Source organism: Ictalurus furcatus, chromosome 20 (genome assembly GCF_023375685.1).
Source record: "Ictalurus furcatus strain D&B chromosome 20, Billie_1.0, whole genome shotgun sequence".
NCBI classification, from domain to species: domain Eukaryota; kingdom Metazoa; phylum Chordata; class Actinopteri; order Siluriformes; family Ictaluridae; genus Ictalurus; species Ictalurus furcatus.
The window spans coordinates 1831030-1851665 of record NC_071274.1 but is presented as its reverse complement, the minus strand read 5'-3'; the positions used below and the strand labels follow the sequence as shown (position 1 = coordinate 1851665).

At 39.5% G+C, this 20636-nt stretch overlaps 1 protein-coding gene across 2 annotated transcripts; it reads right to left on the bottom strand.

The window, feature by feature from the left end:
* Positions 1 to 2331: 2331 nt before the first annotated feature.
* Positions 2332 to 19758, bottom strand: lyn (LYN proto-oncogene, Src family tyrosine kinase). 2 transcript variants are annotated; one of them, XM_053651156.1, is made up of 13 exons: positions 19609 to 19758; positions 10407 to 10543; positions 9688 to 9742; positions 9492 to 9600; positions 9132 to 9230; positions 8814 to 8917; positions 8185 to 8334; positions 7917 to 8069; positions 5830 to 6012; positions 5039 to 5115; positions 3768 to 3921; positions 3420 to 3551; positions 2332 to 2765 (listed from the first exon to the last, which is right to left on the bottom strand). In XM_053651156.1, exons 2-13 carry the CDS (start codon positions 10536 to 10538, stop codon positions 2563 to 2565), a joined length of 1551 nt encoding a protein of 516 aa, XP_053507131.1. In that variant the 5' UTR covers positions 10539 to 10543; positions 19609 to 19758; the 3' UTR covers positions 2332 to 2562. The 2 variants fall into 2 exon arrangements, with proteins under 2 accessions (XP_053507131.1, XP_053507132.1); XM_053651157.1 differs by having other exon boundaries at positions 10449 to 10543; positions 19609 to 19757.
* Between the last annotated feature and the right edge of the window lie 878 nt (positions 19759 to 20636).

Genomic DNA, 20636 nt, shown 5'->3' with positions numbered 1-20636 from the left:
GCATTCTGTACAGTTATTAAATGTTATAATACAAATAACTTTAAACAATAACAATACAAAACATATCAATTGTTATGATATAAATATTAACGATGTTGTGCCATTTTAGAATTATTTTTAATCCCCCCCCCCATGTATGTATAGTGGATTATATAGCTAATTGCCATGCTAATCATGAATTTTTATTCAATTCAAATGTAATTTAAATCATGCATCACGATCATCATAAAAACATGATCACGCTTTTACACCTTTAACATTGTCTGTGTAGAATTTAGAATAAAAAAATCATTAAGTTTATTATTAAAGTTTATTCCTATAGCACATTTCGTACACAGAGGTCATTCAAATCTCTTATGCTTTATATAAAAGACGAGATCAAATGAAATTACCAGTACCAATAGTGCTCATTTATGCAACATTAATGCTTTTGTTTTTAGAATTATTTATTGTAAATCATTTGGTGTCTTTCATTTTGCGTTCAAAAATTTAAAAATGCTGTATAAATAAAGATTCTTCTTCTTCTTCCTCTTATTATTATTATTATTATTATTATTATTATTATTATTATTCAGTGTTTATATCTCTCACCAGAGAGTAAAAGCAGATCTTAATTTGTCGGTCAGATTTGAAGTTTAATCGGTTTATTTAAAAAATGTAAAAATGTACAGCATGTTGACATTAAAACAGCAGGTATAATATTTCTACACGGTGAAATTATGTAAAGCAATCTCACAAACAATATTTCAGGTCACAGACAAGAAGATTTCATTTCCACTAAATAACAACACAATGCCTGCGTTCGTTTGAATTGTTTCAGGATTTTAGCATTCCTTACAAATATGTTTTATTATTAAATATATTATTGCAGAAGCATGCGTTCCTGCGATCAAACCTCAGTGCATCTTAAATCATCTACTTCATACTATACACTATTCACTTTTCCATGACCTTCAGTCTCACACACACACACACACACACACACACACGTCTGTTAACTCCCAGAAATCACCTCAGTGCAGTATTGTGATGTCTGTCGTGGCAAATTATGTGTAAAACACATTTATGAGTAAAAACAAAAAAAAAATTCACTGAAAAAAGGGTTCTTCACGAGAAACTGGAGCTCAGGGTCGAACCGTGATCCCTGCTGTAAATGTTATGTATGTGAAATATTTTTCATTTAACATTTATAAACCATTTAATCCACAGATTATTTGATTTGAAAAGGAAATTGCATCGAGCGGTTGTATTGTCTTCTGGTTATTTGAGTCGATCTCTCTGCCTTCGTTTATAAAACTTTACTCAGCAATAAATAAATGTGACTGAATCATCCCTTAACTAGTGGGAAACGGTTTAGGGGAAGTCCTCAAGAGCTAAAGTTAAATACAATATTGAAACTTTTGCAGTAGGAAGCTTTGCGAAATCCATCTTTTTCCAGTGCGTCATATCATTTGACTGCTTTAACCAAGAACATTAGACTCTTTTGGTTCTTTTGTGTGTGTGTGTGTGTGTGCTCTAAACTGGACAAAGATATTCTGACCATTAAGAATGTTTTTCTTCAAATAAATATATAAATGATGGCACAAGGGATGTTAAGTCCCATGTTTCGGATTTAATGAACAAATGCAACCGTAAATATCAAAGTTCAGATGTTGAAAAGAGTTTTCCAGCAAAGAATTTGGATTGAATTACACTGCGAGAGTTATGGTATTGCCTACAACTGCAAAGAAGAAGAAGAAGAAGAAGAAGAAGAAGAAGAAATGGCTCATGTATGCGAAGACATTAAGTGATGACTCAAAGAGTCGGAACGTTCATGAACAACACATCGCTATCGGCTACGTTTTGATGATTAACACACACGAATCAGTCGGGAGAACTATTTTTTGGTAACTATTTTGAACAAGTATGTACAGTATTTTAATGATCATGGGTTACGGAAAAATAACGGTTATGGCTTCTGTCAAATATTTACAATTATAATACTGCGTAACGAAGCAATGCTGGATTTCTGCTCACTGAAGATATCAGAAATTTTCAGCCATTCTATATATATATATATATATATATATATATATATATATATATATATATATATATATATATATATATATATATATAATTTATATAAATGATGTCCTGATGCTGGATTTGTGCTCACGGAATGTAAGTAATCAGAAGTGCTGGATTATAAACTCATCATCATCATCATCATCATCATCATCATCGTAGCTCCATGTAATTCAGTTGTCTGTAGCAGTGGGATTATGATTATAAGAGTGGTGACTAAAAATGAAAGGAAATTCTGATGCGAAAAAAAAAAAAAATCACAACAATCATCAAATTTCTTTTATCATTTTACAGGCAAGCAGATAAAACTTCAATTTGAAGAAGCTGTTTTGATCTTGCTTAAATGTAAGCAAGCTGGTAGATGCAAAAAAAATAATATATATATTATTACTATTTACATGTATACACGATTTGTTCCTGATTGCATCGCTATTCTTTTGGGACGTATAAATAATGAAGGTGCGGCGGAGTGCGAGCGAAGCGCAGGAATGTGGCTCATGGCTGCTGCTGGTACTGGCCCTCAGTGGCGGTGTAGAAGTCGTCCAGGACGCTCTGCATGTAGTCGAAGGTGGGTCGGTCTTCGGGTTTATTTTTCCAGCAGGTGTTCATGATGTCGTACAGTTCGGTGGGACAGTTCTCAGGCCGGGGCATGCGGTAGCCACGCTGCACAGAGGACATGACCTCGCTGTTGCTCATTCCTAAGAGGAGAAAAAGGAAAAATGGGGAAAAGGTAAGCGCTTTCTGACGGACTACTCGACTCTGCGTTCGCTTTCTCTTGCACGAGCATCTGTTTGGAGTGTATCTGGATCGCATCTATTTATTTCCTACGTATCGTGTGTATCCCTTGTATATACGCAGGGTTTTATTCATTTGGGAAATCAGGAAATTCAATCAGCTCGATCAGCTGCCTAGTTCAGTAGTCGGGGCGCCGATCGCGGAGTCCGCCATTTTAAGGTTCTGTCTCGATCGCAGAATCCTTCCGGTGTTAAATATTAAATATTAAGGGCTGTTTTTTTTTTTTGTTTGTTAGATTCATGATACATAATCCCAGTTAAGTGCGATTCAGTTCCGGGTTGTAACACTACCGGGAATTCGTTTCATTCTAAGATCAATTTCAATCTTGGTATAGATTCCAGAGACTCAAGAAGGGTACTGCCAGATGTACAATACGAAACACTCTCATATTTATCTTATCAGAACCTTTTTCGTCAGTCCACTGTTTTAGATGCTGCTCTTCTCCAGCAGAGGGCGATGCAGCATTAAAAGCTTAACTTCCAACTAGTCACCACTGAGAAATCAGTAACAACGTTCCTCGGCGTTAGTCAGCGATTCATACTAAACATATTCATTACCTGGATATGGGATTTTCCCGTACGTGATTATTTCATAGATGAGAATCCCAAAGGACCACATGTCAGACTTGATGGTGAAGGAACCGTAGTTTATAGCCTCCGGCGCAGTCCATTTGATGGGGAACTTTGCTCCTGTAAGACACGTTAATGTTTAACGCTCGAACACACTGTGACTGGTGTAATGAGGAAATAAAAATAAATAAATAAATAAAACTCTCAGGCTGCGAAACGACCTCTGAAACCTGCAGAGAGGACCTTTCCTTACAGAGAAACGTCTTCTGTACTTTCCTTCAGCCAGGATGAAACACAGCATCACATCAACACACACACACACACACACACACACACCTTCTCTGGCCGTGTACTGGTCGTCCTCGATGATTCTGGCCAAGCCGAAGTCTGCGATTTTACACAGCAGGCTCTCAGACACCAGCACGTTGGCGGCTCTCAGGTCTCGGTGGATGTAATTCTTCTTCTCGATGTAGGCCATGCCTTCTGCTATCTGCACACACAATCACACAATAAGAAAATTTAAAAAATTTTTAAAAAATGGGGTTTTATAGGAAAACAATCACCTTCGGGGTAGTAACGGTAACTCGACTAGAGCTGTCGAATATTTCCCTTCATCACACCTTGAAGTGTTTTACTCCTTACATACTAACTTCTTGTTTTTCATGAAAATGATATGTGTTTGTAAATGAATATAGCTTATTGTTCGGGGGGGGGGGGAGGTTACCGTGTCTCAGTGTTAGCACGCTTGTCTTACACCTCTGGGGTTGGGGGTTCGATTCCTTTGCTTGTATTTCCTCAACCGTCAAGTCTTTTTGGATATAAACACCTGCTTTTATCTGAAGTCTACGTGGCGTGAACGGGACAGCTGTTTGTGCTATACATCAGGAGGTCGTGAGTTCAAAGCCCGGACTGGACTCTGGTTGGACTCTGCAATTAGACTGTAGTTCTTTAGGTAAATGAATGAACGCCCTGTGAAAACCGCTGACCTTTGCACGTCGGAACAGCAGCTTTAACACACTCCAAATAGACCAAATCTAACCGCGTTGATTTAAAAGAGCTCCGCTAACGCACTCTGATCTGCACGACTACAATAAAGTTTCTCTTCTCCTTCAGCGTCCCCGTTCCTTCTCAGAAACGGGATGTACATATCGAAAGCCCGGTTTCACTCCAAGCGATTTTAGGGAAACCATGCATTCCTGCTGTCTTTTCTTTTCTTAGAGCTTTCTGGAAAAATCAGTATTTCAATCCGTTCAGAGTGTGAAACTAACAATACAATCAGCTCTTAGCTTCATCGATTAATAATAATCATTTAATAAAAAAAAAAACGGTCCTAAAATCGCTTGCAAGCACTTTAACTGGTCAGACGTTTCCTTTTACGAAGAACACACGAAGCGATTTCTCGTAGTTACTTTATAACGACAGACTTCACACCAAAGTTCTGGTTCCTCTTTTTTTAATGGAAACAGTGACATCAGCGTTTCCAAATACTGCACGCAAGCAAACGCCAGATGCCCGATGTTACGACACGGGAGAAAAGAGGAAGAAGACAAAAAATAAAATCCCCCCAGAGAGCATTCTTAGCATTCTTAGCATTCTTAGCATCTTACCTGAGCGGAGAAATCGATCAGTTTGGGAAGCTGTAAACTGCTGCCGGCGCTGCTTTTCAAGAAATCCAACAAGCTGCCTGGAAAGAGAAGAACGTCATCAACCCCTCATAAAGATTTTACATCACCATAACGGCTAACGACACCATCATATATTACACAACATACGTAATCCCATAACTCATTATTTTCCAATAACATGTAGCGTTTTATTCCTCTTCAAGCACAGCAACTTACAACAACAATGACATTTTTCATCCATTAAAGAACGACATGTCACACTTTTTTTTTATTATCTGTTTATAGTTCAGTTTCACTTGTGGAGCATCAGAGATGTCTCTCTTTTGGAGTTAATAACACCCACACAAAAAAAAACAACAACCCTGTGGCTTGTCATGTTACTGAGAAACCACAAGGAGAAAACTCATCTGTCCTGAAGATGTCAGAAAAATGACAAAAATTTAAGTCTGACACTGGAGACTCCTTCCATAAATGTTAAATAAACATAAAAACAATTTTTTATTTTTTTTTAAAAAGCTTCACCATGTCAATGATTTAAAAAAAAATCTGTTTATGTGAAGCATCCACTATAGAAATTCCTGTAAACGAGCTGTTACTATAGAAACAGTAACGTAATAGAACGTGCGCGACAGTTTCTGACCAATCAGAATCGAGAATTCAGTGCTGTGGTATAAACCAAGATATTATTCAGATTTATTTTAATATGTGATTTAAACAGAAGTATGAGTGTGTGTGTGTGTGTGTGTGTGTGTGTGTGTGTTAGCCAACAATACCATTAGCCATGAACTCGGTGATGATGTAGATGGGCTCGATTTTGGTGACGACGGCGTACAGGCGAACGAGCCGGTCGTGCTGAAGCGTCTTCATCAGGTTCGCTTCCTCCAAGAAAGCCTCGACGGACATCGTGCCTGGCTTCAGCGTCTTCACCGCCACCTTGGTGCTGTTGTTGTAATACGCTGTGAAAACATGAGGGTTCTCAAAGGTCACTGTCTCCTCTTAGGGTCACTCTTTTGGTTTGGTTATTAGACAAAGATGGAAGAAATGCTGACAGCAGCTGGGGAATTCCTGTGAATCACAGTCGGGTGCACAGCAGCATGTTTCAGCAAAGCTACAGGAATTTGCCCCCTACTTCTTAATCTCTTTCATCTTTCATTAAGCTTCCCTAGTGTTCTAGAGAGTAAGAACACACACACACACACACACACAAATTTATTTCTCCCTTATTTCTCAATACTGGTGAGTCAAGATAGAGAGATATAGTATGTTTTAACTTAGTAATAACACCAATGTTGCCATCTCTCACAACCTGTACACACGTCCTACGCTTCTGAATAACCGGAAGCCCCCACATTGCAACTAGCATTGCAGCTAGCTAGTGAGCTAGCATAACATTGTAGCATTGGGTTTCTTATCTATAGCTATATACAACTCCTCAAACTCTCAGCTTATTATTCAGTCATTCATCTAAAAGCACAGGATTCAGTCACTACAGTCAAATTAAATTCCAAGCAAATGTACATAAATACAAAAGTTAAGACTTCGCTAGTCTCATAACTGAATTAGCGACAGTAGAAAACAGCAGACGAGGATTTTCGCTTGAAAAGCAGAACGGCTGTTTTGTTATAGTTCAATCAGAAATGCTATTTAACTAAATTAAGAGGTTGTTTTACGTAGTCTGTAACATGGCTGGAGATTACGCTAGTTATGTTATAGCAAGTAGCTAGCTAGAAACTTCTGATGCTTTTCGACAGGACAGCGTGTGGTAAAGTGCGGCTAAATCTGATCCATAACTAATTAGAAGTGATGATCAGGTACGAAAATACTACTTAAAATTCACAAATATGTTTCTTTGATGCTATTTTATTATTATTTTTTTTTTTAAAAAGAAGAAGAAGAAGAAAAAAAAGATTATTCTGGGTAAAAATCGGCACGGTTCTGTTGCTCCAGTTTCTCACACGGTAAAACCGTTGAGCGTGAAACAGTGAGAGACCCAAACATAGCCAAGGGTGCCAATACTTTTCAATCCGAGCCCAAAAAAAAAACAAACAAAAAAAAAAAACACGTTGCCATTTAGTTCCTTTTGGTATCTGGACATGAAGCGTAAACAAATTTAACACGAGTGCTTAGTTTTCTTGGCAGAATTAACAATGACCATAGAATTATGATTAAATGATCATCATACAATCGAGTACGTCTTAGCCTAGAGAATAAAGAGTAGCTAATTAGCCACTACAGCTAGCATAACGGTAAAAGAAAGAACATACGTTAAAGGATAAACCTATAGTAACTGGGACGGTTTAACTAAGAGACACTTCTACAGAGCTGCAAATGTCATCGCTACTGTACACTGGCTAATTTAAGCACAATGAATCCAAGCACTATAGGGAGTTGATTGCAGGAAGCAGATCTATCGATTCAGCCACCTGCAGGTTTTAGATCTGGCACGGCACAGCCAGCACGTGTCATGAGGAAACATCTTGAGGCCTTGGGTTCCATTTGTATATTTGCAAAGTCGACCACTTCCTGCAATTCATCTCGCTTGCCAAGAGGGAAGAAACTAAGAGAATAATGGTGGAAAAGTAAATGCGAATGCAAATCCACCGCCAACCACACCGCAGCTTCCCTCTTCGATTTTCCTGATAAGTGCCAGTGGGGGCAGGTGCTCGAGCTAATGCGAAGCATGCACAGAAAAGGTTTGAAAGATTTGGATTAACTCGATGTAGTGGGACGTTGTGTTTTAGGGTCGAATGAACCAAACGAACGCGCCAGATCCTTTACTCGGTCGACGATACAGTTACTTAACACGTATGCGGTTCCTGTGTTGTGTCAAATTGAGGTTAAAATCCTCAACCATACTCACCCATCCACACTTCTCCGAACTGCCCCGCCCCGAGCTTCTTCACCATCTTGATGGACTCTTTCGAGATCTCCCATGCATCTTTATCCCATGGTTTCTGTGCTTTCGGCTTTTCACACGGCCTCTCGAGTTTACGACACAGCCCGTCTGATTGCTCTGTGTCGAAAACATCACTTAAACACTCAAAAACAACTACTACAGAGCCATGCGGCAAATTCAAATCTGCTTTTTTATCATAAATCAAAAGCGGGTTTATTGAAGTGCTACCTACTGTGGTAATGTTGGATCATTTTCTTAATATCTGGGAATGTGATTCTGGGGGAAATGTAGTAGCCGCCGTTGTCCAGACCCCGGATTTTGTAATGTTTTACAATGTCCGAACCCTGAGGACCCACGTCTCGGATGGACAGCGAGTAGCTTCCTGTAAAAAGGAATGTCAGAAAATGCTGGAACTTTAGCGAGTTAGCACGTTTTAGCAAGTTATGCTAGGTTCAAATGAGATTGTGTTTACTGTGTTTATGAGAAAATGACCACGTGAACTTCTCACGCTTGCGGTACACTCGACGCTAGGTGTATTTTCAGTGTGATTTTAGCCGTCTGGAGAATTTTATCGGTAATCTTCCAACATATCTGAGAGAAATGTTGACGTCCCTGATAGTTTTGTCTCTTTTTCTTTATCCCTAGACCGTTACATTGTTTGTTTTAAAGACTTAGGTCTGAGCTAGCTAAATCATCAGGCTCAATCAGTAGCTAGCTTATGCTTGGCGTCCGTATTTAAAAATACTTTCTTGGCCGTTATAAAATGTTATAAAAACACACTGCATATAAACTAGCATTAGCATGGTAAATTAGCATTGTGGTATACATTTAATTTTGACAATTTAATAAAGCTCCATAAACCTTTGGACGTCTCGCTCTCTCGGATGAGGTAGGAACCGGGCTTGTTAGCAGGTGCTAGCAGTTGTCTCTCTGCATCTTTTCTTGTGATTTCTTTGAAGAACCATCTGAAAAGCAGCAAGAGGTATTTTTTTGTAAAATAAATAAATGGCACTTCTGGAAAACTATCATCCAAAAAAGGTTTAGTTCCTACAACAACAACAAAAAAAGCAAAAACACTTTGATCCAAAGTGAAGCAGAATCCCTTTCCAGCATACACTCTTAATAGTTCAGGGTTTTTGGCTTCCAAAAATGGTGGGTTCTGCATAGAACCACACTTACTCCTCCGTCTCCATGGTGTCGATCTGGGCGACGTAATTGGAGGGGACGAAACCTTCTTTCCTTGTGCTCAGAGATTGTGCCTTCCACCATTCGCCATGCCTGCACAACAATAATAACGATCATGAAAATGAACAAACTGACTGTTAAAGTGCTGACACCGGAGACTCCGTCTATAAATAATAATAAATAAACGCCCCCTTACAGAAACTCTCACCATATCAAAGATTTTTTCAATCTGTTTATTGTCAGTCTTAGATTATGTCAAATGAGTAGTTACTATAGAAACGATAACAAACGCATAAGCATAAGCCCAGAATCAACACCTCAGCAGTTAGGAATAAGTACGTGCTGTAAACATACTCTTCAAGAACCTTCATCTTCTCCCCCTTCTTAAATCCCAGATCGTCTGCGTGGATCGCATCGTACGGGTACAGAGCGACGACGATTTTGCCTGATTCCTGTTGCTCTTCTGGAGAAAAGAAAACTGGTTTATTACATAATCTCTCAGACTTTTCAAAGGGACGTATGCGTGTTAATCATAGCAGCCATGTCAAACCTTCCATTTGTTGGAATCTCTGCCCAGGTAAAAGTCCTGATGGAGGAGAATTATTCTGCAATTGGAGAACCGAGAATGAAAATCTCATATTGTGTGGAGCGTGGAAGGATGTTTTCACACTTGGTGTTTTTGTTTGTTGTTGTTATTGTTGTTTTTTTTTGTTGTTTTTTTTTTTTTGCCTTCGCTGTAGCTTTGGAGGAAGAAAATCAAGAGGTGCTCAAGAGGTAAATCTAATCTAGAGAGGACGCTAGGTTAGTTAGTTAGCCGATATTAGCCAACAGCTAGCTGATCTACTGTAGACCTAGCCTAGCTAATGTTTCATGCTAATGTTTCATTCACATGCAGGTTTTCACATCACTACCTGTTGACTTGCAGAGTGTATCATGTACTGTACCTTCACATGTTTTTCACATGGTCATGTATTACTTATACAATCACATGTAAGATATACTGTACGGGATTAACACTAAAGGTGCTCCAGCTTCAGAAAAAAAAAACGGGGAAAAAAAAAAAACACCAAGTGTGAAAGAGTTCTTGAAAGTGTCATAGCTCTCTAACAGAGAAATGTTCACACAATTCTTATCTATAATATACTAATAATATTTCCACACTCATTCCTGTGACATTAATTGGACCGATGTGATTTTAAAGCAAACGTCTGTACTGTTTAAGTGTCAGCCATAGTGAGAAGACTGTTCCCGTCCTGACTCACTACTTACTATAGTATGGGGTTTAGGGGAGGTTGGATCTCTCACATATACCGTTTTTTCAGGATGTACAGGCTCACGCTTCTTCACAGCAAACGCACCTCCACTCTGCCCCTCGTCAAGCTTGGATTTTTTACAACCCATGATTTCTGTCGGGGAAGAGACGAAGAGAGCGGTCAGGAGACACGCCGTAAAGTGACACTTCAGGCAAAAAAAAAACAAACAAAAAAACAATATTTACAGTCCCGGATCATATGATCTGCCTGTTTAGACATGTTTAATTCGCTTCTAGAGTTTTCGCCATGGAGCTACGAGGCTAATGTAACTAACAAGTAGCATGAATCTGACAGCTACAGGTTTAGCACTGTGTCTAAATTCTGATACACTTAACAGCGTTTGGATTTAAAGAGTTTCGGGAAATAGCAGAAAGCTTTTTAGAACAGAAAATGAATGAGTGTGTGTGTCCTGAGGTTTCCCGGGATAGACTCCGGACCCACCACGATCCTGACCAGGATAGAGCTGTTACTAATGATGAATAAACGAATAAATAAGTCAATAATAAACAGCTACCGGAACTTGAGTTGAAATAAATTTAAAGTAAATGTAAAATAAATGTCAATTAGTTGACAATTAATTAATTAATTAATTAGAAAACCACGAATATTATTTAAAAATACGGTCATACAGAACCTGGAGCCCATCGCAGAGAGCATCGGGCACAAGGCGGGGTACACCCTGGACAAGGTGCCAATCCATCGCAGGGCACAATCACACACACATTCACAGACACACCCGTTCATACACTACGGACACGCCCCAGTTGGACTGGGGGAGGAAAAAGGAGTACCCGGAGGAAACCCCCGCAGCACGGGGAGAACAAACTCCGCACACACAGGGCCGTGGTGGGAATCAAAACCCAAACCCTGGAGGTGTGAGGCGAACGTGCTAACCACTAAGCCACCGTGTGCCCAAAACTCACTGTAATCACCACGACATCCTTTTGTTCATGCTAAATCGGCGGCGATAAACTTTCATTAGTGATTACAGACATTAGTTCTGTAGCTTCGGTCGAAAAAATAAAGAAGCAGACATGTCCTGGAGGATTAATCCCGTTAAGAGTGAAGGTGGAAATATTTGACATCAATATTAGCTTAACAATCTCTTTGCACTTCCTTGTTCTCATATTTAAAGACCAAACTCGGGGAGGAAAAAGATTCACTTCTCTGTGTTTACACCCATTACACACAGTGTACTTACTGATACACACACAACAAGATAAGGCCATAACGCCTTTGAAGAAATACTTCGGGTCATTCAGTGGATGTCAAGAGCCTTGCGTAAGTATTCACCCTCTTTAATTATGTTTCGTTGTGGAATTAAAATAGGTATTTACCAATCAAAAAATAAATAAACCAAAACTGCATTCATATTGACCAGCTTCACTTCTCCGGTGCGGCCCGTTGCGTTCAAAGGTGAAATAATTTCCTGTGCGTCATTAAAGTCTTCCAGGAAAACAAGGCACTACAAGTGAGTGATGGTTAGTGTTGTATTCCAATATGCTTGTGTTTCAGGGTCGGTATTCCAATCCTAATGTTCAGATAACAATTAAACATTGGCATGCTATTAAAAAAGAAAAAAAAGAAAAGAAAAAGAACCCAAACTGGAACGCACTTCCAGGAAATCTTCTCACAAAGAAATCTAAAACCCCCTCTCTGCTTATCAATTAATAGGCCACGCTTAATGAGTAACGAATACAAGCCAGGAGAATGCAGGCAAGGTGACCTGCCATGTATTAATGTACAACAATAGGTATGTGGTGTTAAACGGTACTTTTACACAACTTCCTCCTTGGGGGAAAACCAAGAATCTCAAACGCAACTCGGACTAAATTCTTTCTTTCTTCCTTCCTTTCTGCTCAACCATCTCACTGGAGAAGGCCAAATTCCACCATGTGATGTGTACACGACTGGCTCAGACCCGCCCTTCCTGACGAACCTTTACGACAGCAGAGTCTCGAAGAGACCCTACGCTCGCCGACCACTTTATTAGGAACACCTGTACATTCATGCAATAATCTATCGGGCAAACGATCATGTTGCCGAGGTGTAATGCAGATGAGCGTCGACGGGTTTGAGTTCAAGTTCACGCAAGCATGTAATCCCTCAGACTCTGTCAGTATCAGACAGACTGGTGTGAGCGTTTCCAAAAGGGGTGCGATTTTCACAGTATGGTGCAAAAATAATAGCAGTGAGTGATACGGTTTTGCACGTGCCTTGTCGTTGACACAGGTCAAAGATTGGATCAACCGGCCAGGAACCGCTCTTTACGACCGCGGTACAGTATTTTTGTATCTCCGACTGTCTAGTTTTGGTGGACGCGTGCCAAATGTAGTCAGAGTTAAAGATGAAAAATGTAGGTTAAGAATCCTTCTGCTCAAAATAGATGACAAAACGGTTTTCCTCAATGAATAGAAGCGATAGATGTCCAAGAAAGGTCACTACCTCATAATTAGGTGCACACGCACTGGAAAAAGGTCGTCATACGACAGACGGAAAAATGAAGACGAGCCGTGGACGCAGTTAGACGTACGCGCACGACGAAAGTAAGCCACGCCGGTCTTCTGAGATCTGTGTGTATGCTAAAAGCTACAGTCGGAGAACGCCGATGTCATACTCTTGACTTGTTCAACCTTTTTTGTTTATGTCCTGTGGGTACAAAAAAATAGTTTTTTGTACCGCCTGTATTACTCGGCTAATATAAAACTAGCTAGCTAGAACTAGCGTACTTCGACCAAAGTCACAAAAACTAAGTGAAAAACTGCTACTAAGTGCATGCTGAGTAGCGAGCGTTCCCGTAAACATGCTCAATAGAGTGACGTTATTAAAAGTGACCATTTCCTTATGAAGGCTCTACATCATGTGCATCGGTATAAATGATCTGGCGCTCCACGTAAGGAGGACTTATATACCTTAAAATTAAAGTGTTATAATTATAATTATAACTCAAACCAAACCATCACGTCGAGAGTACACAAAGATACTCTGAGGTTTTACCAGAGGCAAAAAATAGAATTTCCTCTGGTTTGGGCTTGCTCATGTCTCACATTGAACTTATTTGTGATGTCACACTTCACAGAAGTGGTTATTAGCTCATACATTTCAAAGAATTTGCAGTTTTTCTTAGGAACGTCTTTTTTTTTTTTTTTTACCTAGCCTACTAGGTTTTAATATTCTAATGTTACCGTGGCAGTCGTACACAGCGTTTTACTCTCAGAAAAGCTTTACCCGTGATGTTCGTTACCGTTATCTCTGCGCCGGTGTTATTGTGGAGACGTGTGAACTGTTCGTCGAGCAACGGGCTCAAACCCCTCGCATTTCCCGTCGCCCTGCTCACCGGCAGCTAAACACAGAGTCGTGATACTCTACACACAGAAACCCAACAGTGTTCCTGATTAACCGTATAACAGACATACGACGGTATGATAATTCGTCCGTTTATGCGGATTGAAAATGTCTGATAAGTCCATTCCTATTCCGCTGAACATCAGTGTATTGCTGGAAAGGGTTAGCACCGTTAGCTAGTCACTCAGGAACAACAAAGGCTCGTAAATCCCTAACGTGAAAAAAGAAAGGGATCCCACGTTTTTCTAAATCGGGTCAATGAGCTCTTTATAACAGTCTCTAATTCAGCAGGATGGATGATTTAATCTAATCCACATAGCGTGAGATGGCGAGCAGATAAGCTCCAGCGCAACGGAATTAGCCTCCTCGCTAAGCGGTTTGAAAAAACTACAAAATCATTCATCAGGATTAAACCTGGACTGTAAACGGTTGGCTGGTCTGAGGAATTTCGATTTCTGCTGATGGTAGGGTTGGAATTAGATGTTAATTCATGGATCCAGCTGCTTCATGTCAGGAGTTCAGGCTGGTGGTGGCGGCGTGACGGTGTGGGGAATGTTTCTCGGCACACAACGCTTGAATACCTGAGTGTCTGATTATTGTTTAGTTTGAAATTATTGCAGTCGCATTTGGGAAACTTGATTTTTTGAGCTCTCATCTGCGGTTGATGTGGTTCATTTTTGGTCAGCTGGAGTTAACTTTGTTTTAATGGTTTCATTTTGTGTCGAACTTCTGACATGGCCTAACGCACTACATGCAGGCTATAGGTTACAGTTATTAGAATGCAAATTTTGTGTCGCTTAGCAACCTGTGGCCTTGTGGCCTCACCTCTGACTCATCCTTTTTTTTTAAGGTTAGAAGAAATGACAACATGTCCAATTATATGTGGGTCAGTATGCAAATCTTGATGTATAACTTACAAACGCATGCCCATAGCGCAGATAGTAACAGTTAAATCTATTTTAATAATAGTTAAATCTATTTTTAATCTAGTTAGTTGTAATAGTTAAATCTATTTTATTTCCTTGCACACGTACAGTCCTTAAATACATTTCCTTATTGTGCTATCGTTCAAAATTCCTGTTGGCACGTTGTAGTTAGAATTGTAACCGAGGTCGTGTATTTATGGGTAAATAATTCAGACGTGCGTGTCAGTGCTGGAATCAGCTAGATGGTGGAAAAGTGAGACCGTATTTATAGAAAGTTATCAGGAAGCTTGTAGCGAGCCGCATAACCCGATCCGCGCGTGTGACAGTGTACCAGGCCAACGGAGCTGCGTACTTCCTCCTCTAAGCATTCTGTGTGTGGGTTTCAAGCAGGAAGGAGTGATCAGAGAAAGGCAGCCTGCACCCTGCCACAGACAACACAGCGGTTGCTCATATTTTAGCCTTGTGCTCAGTGTTAGCCACAAAGGGCCTGAGTGCCAATTCGATCATGAAGGTCATTCCACTAAAGGACACCTTTATCTGAATCGTGTTAAGAAAGAGACCATGATTAATGAATTTATGGGGTTCTTGGTTTTATCACTATGGCTTTATTACTTAGATAGTGTGGGCTTGTGATCAAGGAAGAAGAACCTTCGTCATTACTCGACAACATTTGATAATTTATTCAAAACTGAACTAGCCGAAGTGACCTTGTACGTCATTTAGAACATTTCGCTCACACGTCTTGGAAATTAGAAATAATAACTATTACACGCTTATTAGTTCCTGAGAGAACCCTTTCACTTTCCAAAGAGAATGCTAAGTTGAAACCACTTTTAGGAACCTAAGATCCCACAACTACCCAAAATGTACAGAGTTCCTTATCAGAGTTCCCTCCAAAATATAGACGTTAAGGGTTCTCTTTGAAAGAAGATTCCAATGAAAACCCATTGTAGGATGTGTGGAACTCACAACCGGCCAAACCGAGACTTAAAGGGTTCCCTTTCAAAGAGGATTCAAAGTAAAATCGATTTTAGGACGCGTACAACACAAACCCCTCCAGAGTGTAGAGTTCCCTTTAGAACCCTTTAAGAACCCACCACCATCCACATGGAGGCTTAAAAAGAGACTTCCCTGTGATCCAAGTAAAATCTTCAGGAAAAATTTTAGGAGTCGTACAAACCACGATCATCCAGAGCGTCGAGACTTAAAGCTTCCCTTCAGGAACCTGAGAACCCGCCGCCATCCAACTAGAAACCTAAGAGTTCCCTTTCAGCGAGGATTCAAAGTAAAAACCACTTTTAGAAAGCTAGGAACTCTTAGCCAATCACAGAACCACTGAGGAACCCTTTTAAGGAACCCGTTTAAGGAACCATTTGAGGAATGTAAACCCCCTAGCAGAGTCTCCCTGGATGTTCTCTTATGAGAACTTGAACTATTGACTTCTTACACGTCAATCATGGTTTAATCTCTATAGTCAGGTGACTTCGGTTACTCTGTTGGTAGACACCTTTAAATAGGCTCTATTATAGATAAGAACTCAGGACCAGTGTAAGACAATCAGTAAACGATCTCCTAATCTAAAGAGCTCTTCAGTGACAGGGTCCTCCAGTCATTTTCAGAAAGCTCTACGAAGTTGTACGGACTATTGTCCCCCTCGATTTGTTTATTTTTTGACACATAAGAGACAAAATGCACACGGTTTCTTTCCAGTAAGAACACTAATGTGCTAGTTAGCTAGTTTTACTTCCTCAAAAAACCCTCCTTCTGGGTTCTTCGTTACAACACAATACATTACTGTCCTTAGCGATGCCTGTCATAACTGGCATCTGTCTTTTTTTCCACAGTACAAATTTACACTTACTGACCTCTTGAGATGCACGTTTGTCAAGGAGACCCGTTAAAATAACACATACGGTAGCGTACGGCGAGTAGAAAGGGAACAACAAAAGAAAGCTCGTGGAAGTGAAAAACCTCTGTCTATTCTAGAATAACTAAACTACCGTGGCCTCTTCCTGTTCTAAGCGTTCCCATCACGCCAATCAGTACACTATTAAAAACGGCCAGGAAAGAAAGTTCGGTGCCTTCTGTTAGCATTTCGTCCATCTGGGGGACAATTCTAGGTAGAAAAAGTTCTAAGTGGGAAGTATTTAGAAAGCGAGAATTATTAATCATCTAAAAAGCCCTTGAGCAGCACTTTTTCTGAGAGTGTACTCGTGCTACCGTTAATGCTCCACTCTGGACTTATGGTGCAAGACGTAGGAAGGTTGCAGGACAAGACCGTAGCTATTAACGGCATCTCCGGTGAAGACCTGACCAACGTAAAGCGTGTTTCTGGAAGGAGGTGTCCAGTGTCAGCGCTTTGTAACGAAACCGTATACAAAGCTGTAACTTTAAGTTTTTCCGCCATCTTCAGAACTGAGGAGTTTGTGCTTTGTGGTGACATTTCTTGGTAACGTGACGTACTGCGTCTTGTTCAATTCAAGAGAGAGAAAAACAAGTGGCTGGAGAGTGAACCACAAGTTGCTGTGGTAGAGTACAAGTGCAATAAAACATGCAAATATGCGCCATCATAGATAGATAGATAGATAGATAGATCATTTCTTGGTCCTCAAAAAGAGGAAATTTGTTTCCACCGTACGTGCGTAGAAAAACAAAAACATAACAACATCATACATATAAACCATCGTAGGAAACGAATCAACTTCGTTGTCCGAACTCCAGGAACGCCACTTCATCAGACCACTTCATCAGACCACTTCATCAGACCACCCTGTCATTGATCATTTTCCTATAAAAACACGACACTGATCGAGTGGGTTTATTCCTTACTGAACTATGTTTGAAGATTTATTTATTTATTTTTTTAAAGCGTTACGTTATATCATTATTATTACTTTGAAACAACACGTCCACATCTTTGGAGATCTTGAAAGAGAAGTATGAATGACAAACTTCGCAAGAGAGCCACGACGATGTTCAGCCTCGTCAGATTAAAGATTTGTATACACTCTTCCATCGAGCACTTTGACCGGTTACGCCTGTAAACACTATTTGTAGAGGTTCCCTTTCAGAGTTGGTTCAAGTGAAACTCTTGTTATGACGCTAAGAACCTTTCATTAACCAAATAAGCCCTTTTCTCTAGCTTTTTTTAGCCTGGAGACCTGGCTTTTCAGCACAAGAGCTCGCAATGGAATCGCTAAACGCTTTCAAAATTTCTTAAACGTGACCAACCTACACTTTTAGGTTGTGAGTCTCAGGTTTGTCCAGGTGGGAAAACCCTTAAACTTTGAGGATTGGTCATTCAGAAAGTTCCAAGTAGACCACTGTTAGAAAGCTAGCTTCATAAATCATCAAACCTTGAAGAATGCTTGAAGAACAACAGGCTAACTGAAATCATTTCTGACGCTCACCGCTCGATTCGTTGATTCTAGATTCAACTTCTACGACTTTGGTTTCTATATCGAAATCGGCCTTATTGTTACACTTTGCCTACAAGAAACGTCTCGGGGGGGTGGGGGGGAGGAAATAACCCTAAGTGTCCTATGTGTCTTCTTTTGAACCGAACGTTCTACCACTCTGAACGGATCTAACCTAGTGATGGAAGTTGAACGTCTTGGTCTCTGGACAGACCTTCTGCTGAAGTCTGGTTCTTTATAGCACTAGAAGTTGAACCTCGCTATAAGAATCCCTTTGAAGAGGACCCTTTGTTCTTCTAAACTGCACGGTCGAGCTTTAAAGAAAGAAAGAAAGAAAAAAAAACCCAACCCAACAACAACAAAGCCAACGGAAGTGGCCTAATTCAATTATTTTGAGATACAGAGCAGTGTTTCTCCATGAAGCATACACCAGAGGGGCCTGTGCTATTAAACGTATTTACACTGGTGTAAATAACGACCTGTCGACAAAATCATTCCATTTATGACGGAGTTCTTCGCTTGTGAGCTGATCGTTTGAATCGGAATGAGCTCAGCAACTCAAAAACGAGTTGGAATGTAAAAAAACAGTAACGTCAACTTGTGTTTATAATAATCAGCATCATCATAATAATCATAATAATAAACATGTTTCGAATAAATCGTTTTAAAATGGTATTTTATTGCATGTGTTTAGACAATGCAATTACATTCAATCAATCCGCGCTACTAACTTTTACAGTTTAAAGGCGTCCCTGACTGCAGAACGTCTGAGAAGTAATAAATCAATGATGGGAGAGAAGAAAACTCTGGTAGAACTTTATAAACAACACACTGTTGTTTTTTTATTGTTGTTGTTGTTTGTTTTTGTTGTTTTTTTTTTACTCTAACTCTAAGACACTGTGTCAGTTTATTCACTTTTCATTAGGATGAGAAAACAATATTTACATTTTTATTATATATATATATATATATATATATATATATATATATACTTTTATATATATATATATATATATATATATATATATATATATATATATATATATATATATATACACTTTTATATATATCTCACACACACACACAGGGTTATTTGACAGTCACACATGTCAAATGTTAAACACAGCTCTGAGCTCAACAATAAATAAATAAATAAATAAATAAGTAAACACTTTGGGGTCATTTTTAAGGACCCCACAGAAGCAAGAACCTGCACTGCACTGTTTTCTGAACAACACTCAGCCATAAATACAACTGACTTCCTGCCCTATAGAATAAACAAATAAACAAACAAACAAGTACTCATTACATTGCTGTGAAAAAGCAGAGTCGCCTATAGGACCTGCAACTTTTCTAGTTTAAAAAAAAAAAAAAAATCCGCTACAAATTTTACACACACACACACACACACAAACATATACATCTACATTTATATATATATATAAAGACATAAGAGAAATATGAGCTCTACCTGTGAGGTGTGTAGTTTAAGAGTTCCAGTGCAGTACAAGGCGGGTCTGGGTTTAAGGAGCTGCGCCTCATTGAGCCGCACCGGAGCGATAAAGAGGAACTACAGCGCGCGATGTTTTTCAGTTACTCTGCAACTTCCGGGTAAATTCATCGGTTTTTCACATTTGCATAATAGAGCAAAGCCCAAGAGCGGAGTCTCTGAGATCACACGTGTTTACCAAGGTTATAACTTTGTTTGGTCAGGGATCATATTACACTAGGGTAATAATAATAATAATAATAATAATAATAATAATGCATTACCTTTAAAACTGTTTACCTGTTTACCTTTAAAACAGTGACTACATCCGGGTTCGTGTAGCATCAGCATCAAGTCAGTTATTTATCTATTATTGTTTTGGCACCATGAAGCTTTAGGATTTCATCCCCCAAGCAATAATTAATTGGTTAATTAATTAATTAATAGCCACGACTCAGGTTACACCAAACATAATGGTCTTTTTTTTTTTTTTTCAAATGCAATAATTCATATATGAAAAGAGAAATAATAGAAACAGATTAAAGACATAACTCCAAGAGTGATTTATCTATTATTCTGAAGCACTCAGATTTAAGGGGTTGCATTATTATTATTATTATTATTATTATTATTATTATTATTATTATTCACACTCAGTAAGCGCTTTATTCTGGTCAGGGTCGTGGTGAATCCAGAGTGCTTCCCAGAAACACTGGGCGTGAAGCAGTAATACACCCTGGATGGGACACCGATCTGTCACATGACACCACGCTTACATGTTCACACACTCATTCACTTACACCCAGGGGCAATTTCGGGAGGTTGGTGGAAACCGGAGAACCGTGGAGGAAACGTAGGCTACACGGACACGGGGAGGACGTACGAGTCTGGGAGACTGGAGCTGCGAACACCGCTTTTATCATCATCTGATATAATATCACGCACGCCAGTGTAATGTAATAATGATATCAATTTATTATTAAGAAAAAAAACAAACAAACAAACAAAAA

Bases quoted from the DNA above. Each gene is read 5' to 3' on its own strand.
- lyn (XM_053651156.1), bottom strand. From the start codon at position 10,538: ATGGGTTGTAAAAAATCCAAGCTTGACGAGGGGCAGAGTGGAGGTGCG. The intron at 8,070-8,184 runs GTAGGTAGCACT...TTTTCGACACAG, and splicing joins AATGATCCAACATTACCACA to AGCAATCAGACGGGCTGTGT. The intron at 3,922-5,038 runs GTAAGATGCTAA...TTGTGTGTGCAG, and splicing joins TGATCGATTTCTCCGCTCAG to ATAGCAGAAGGCATGGCCTA.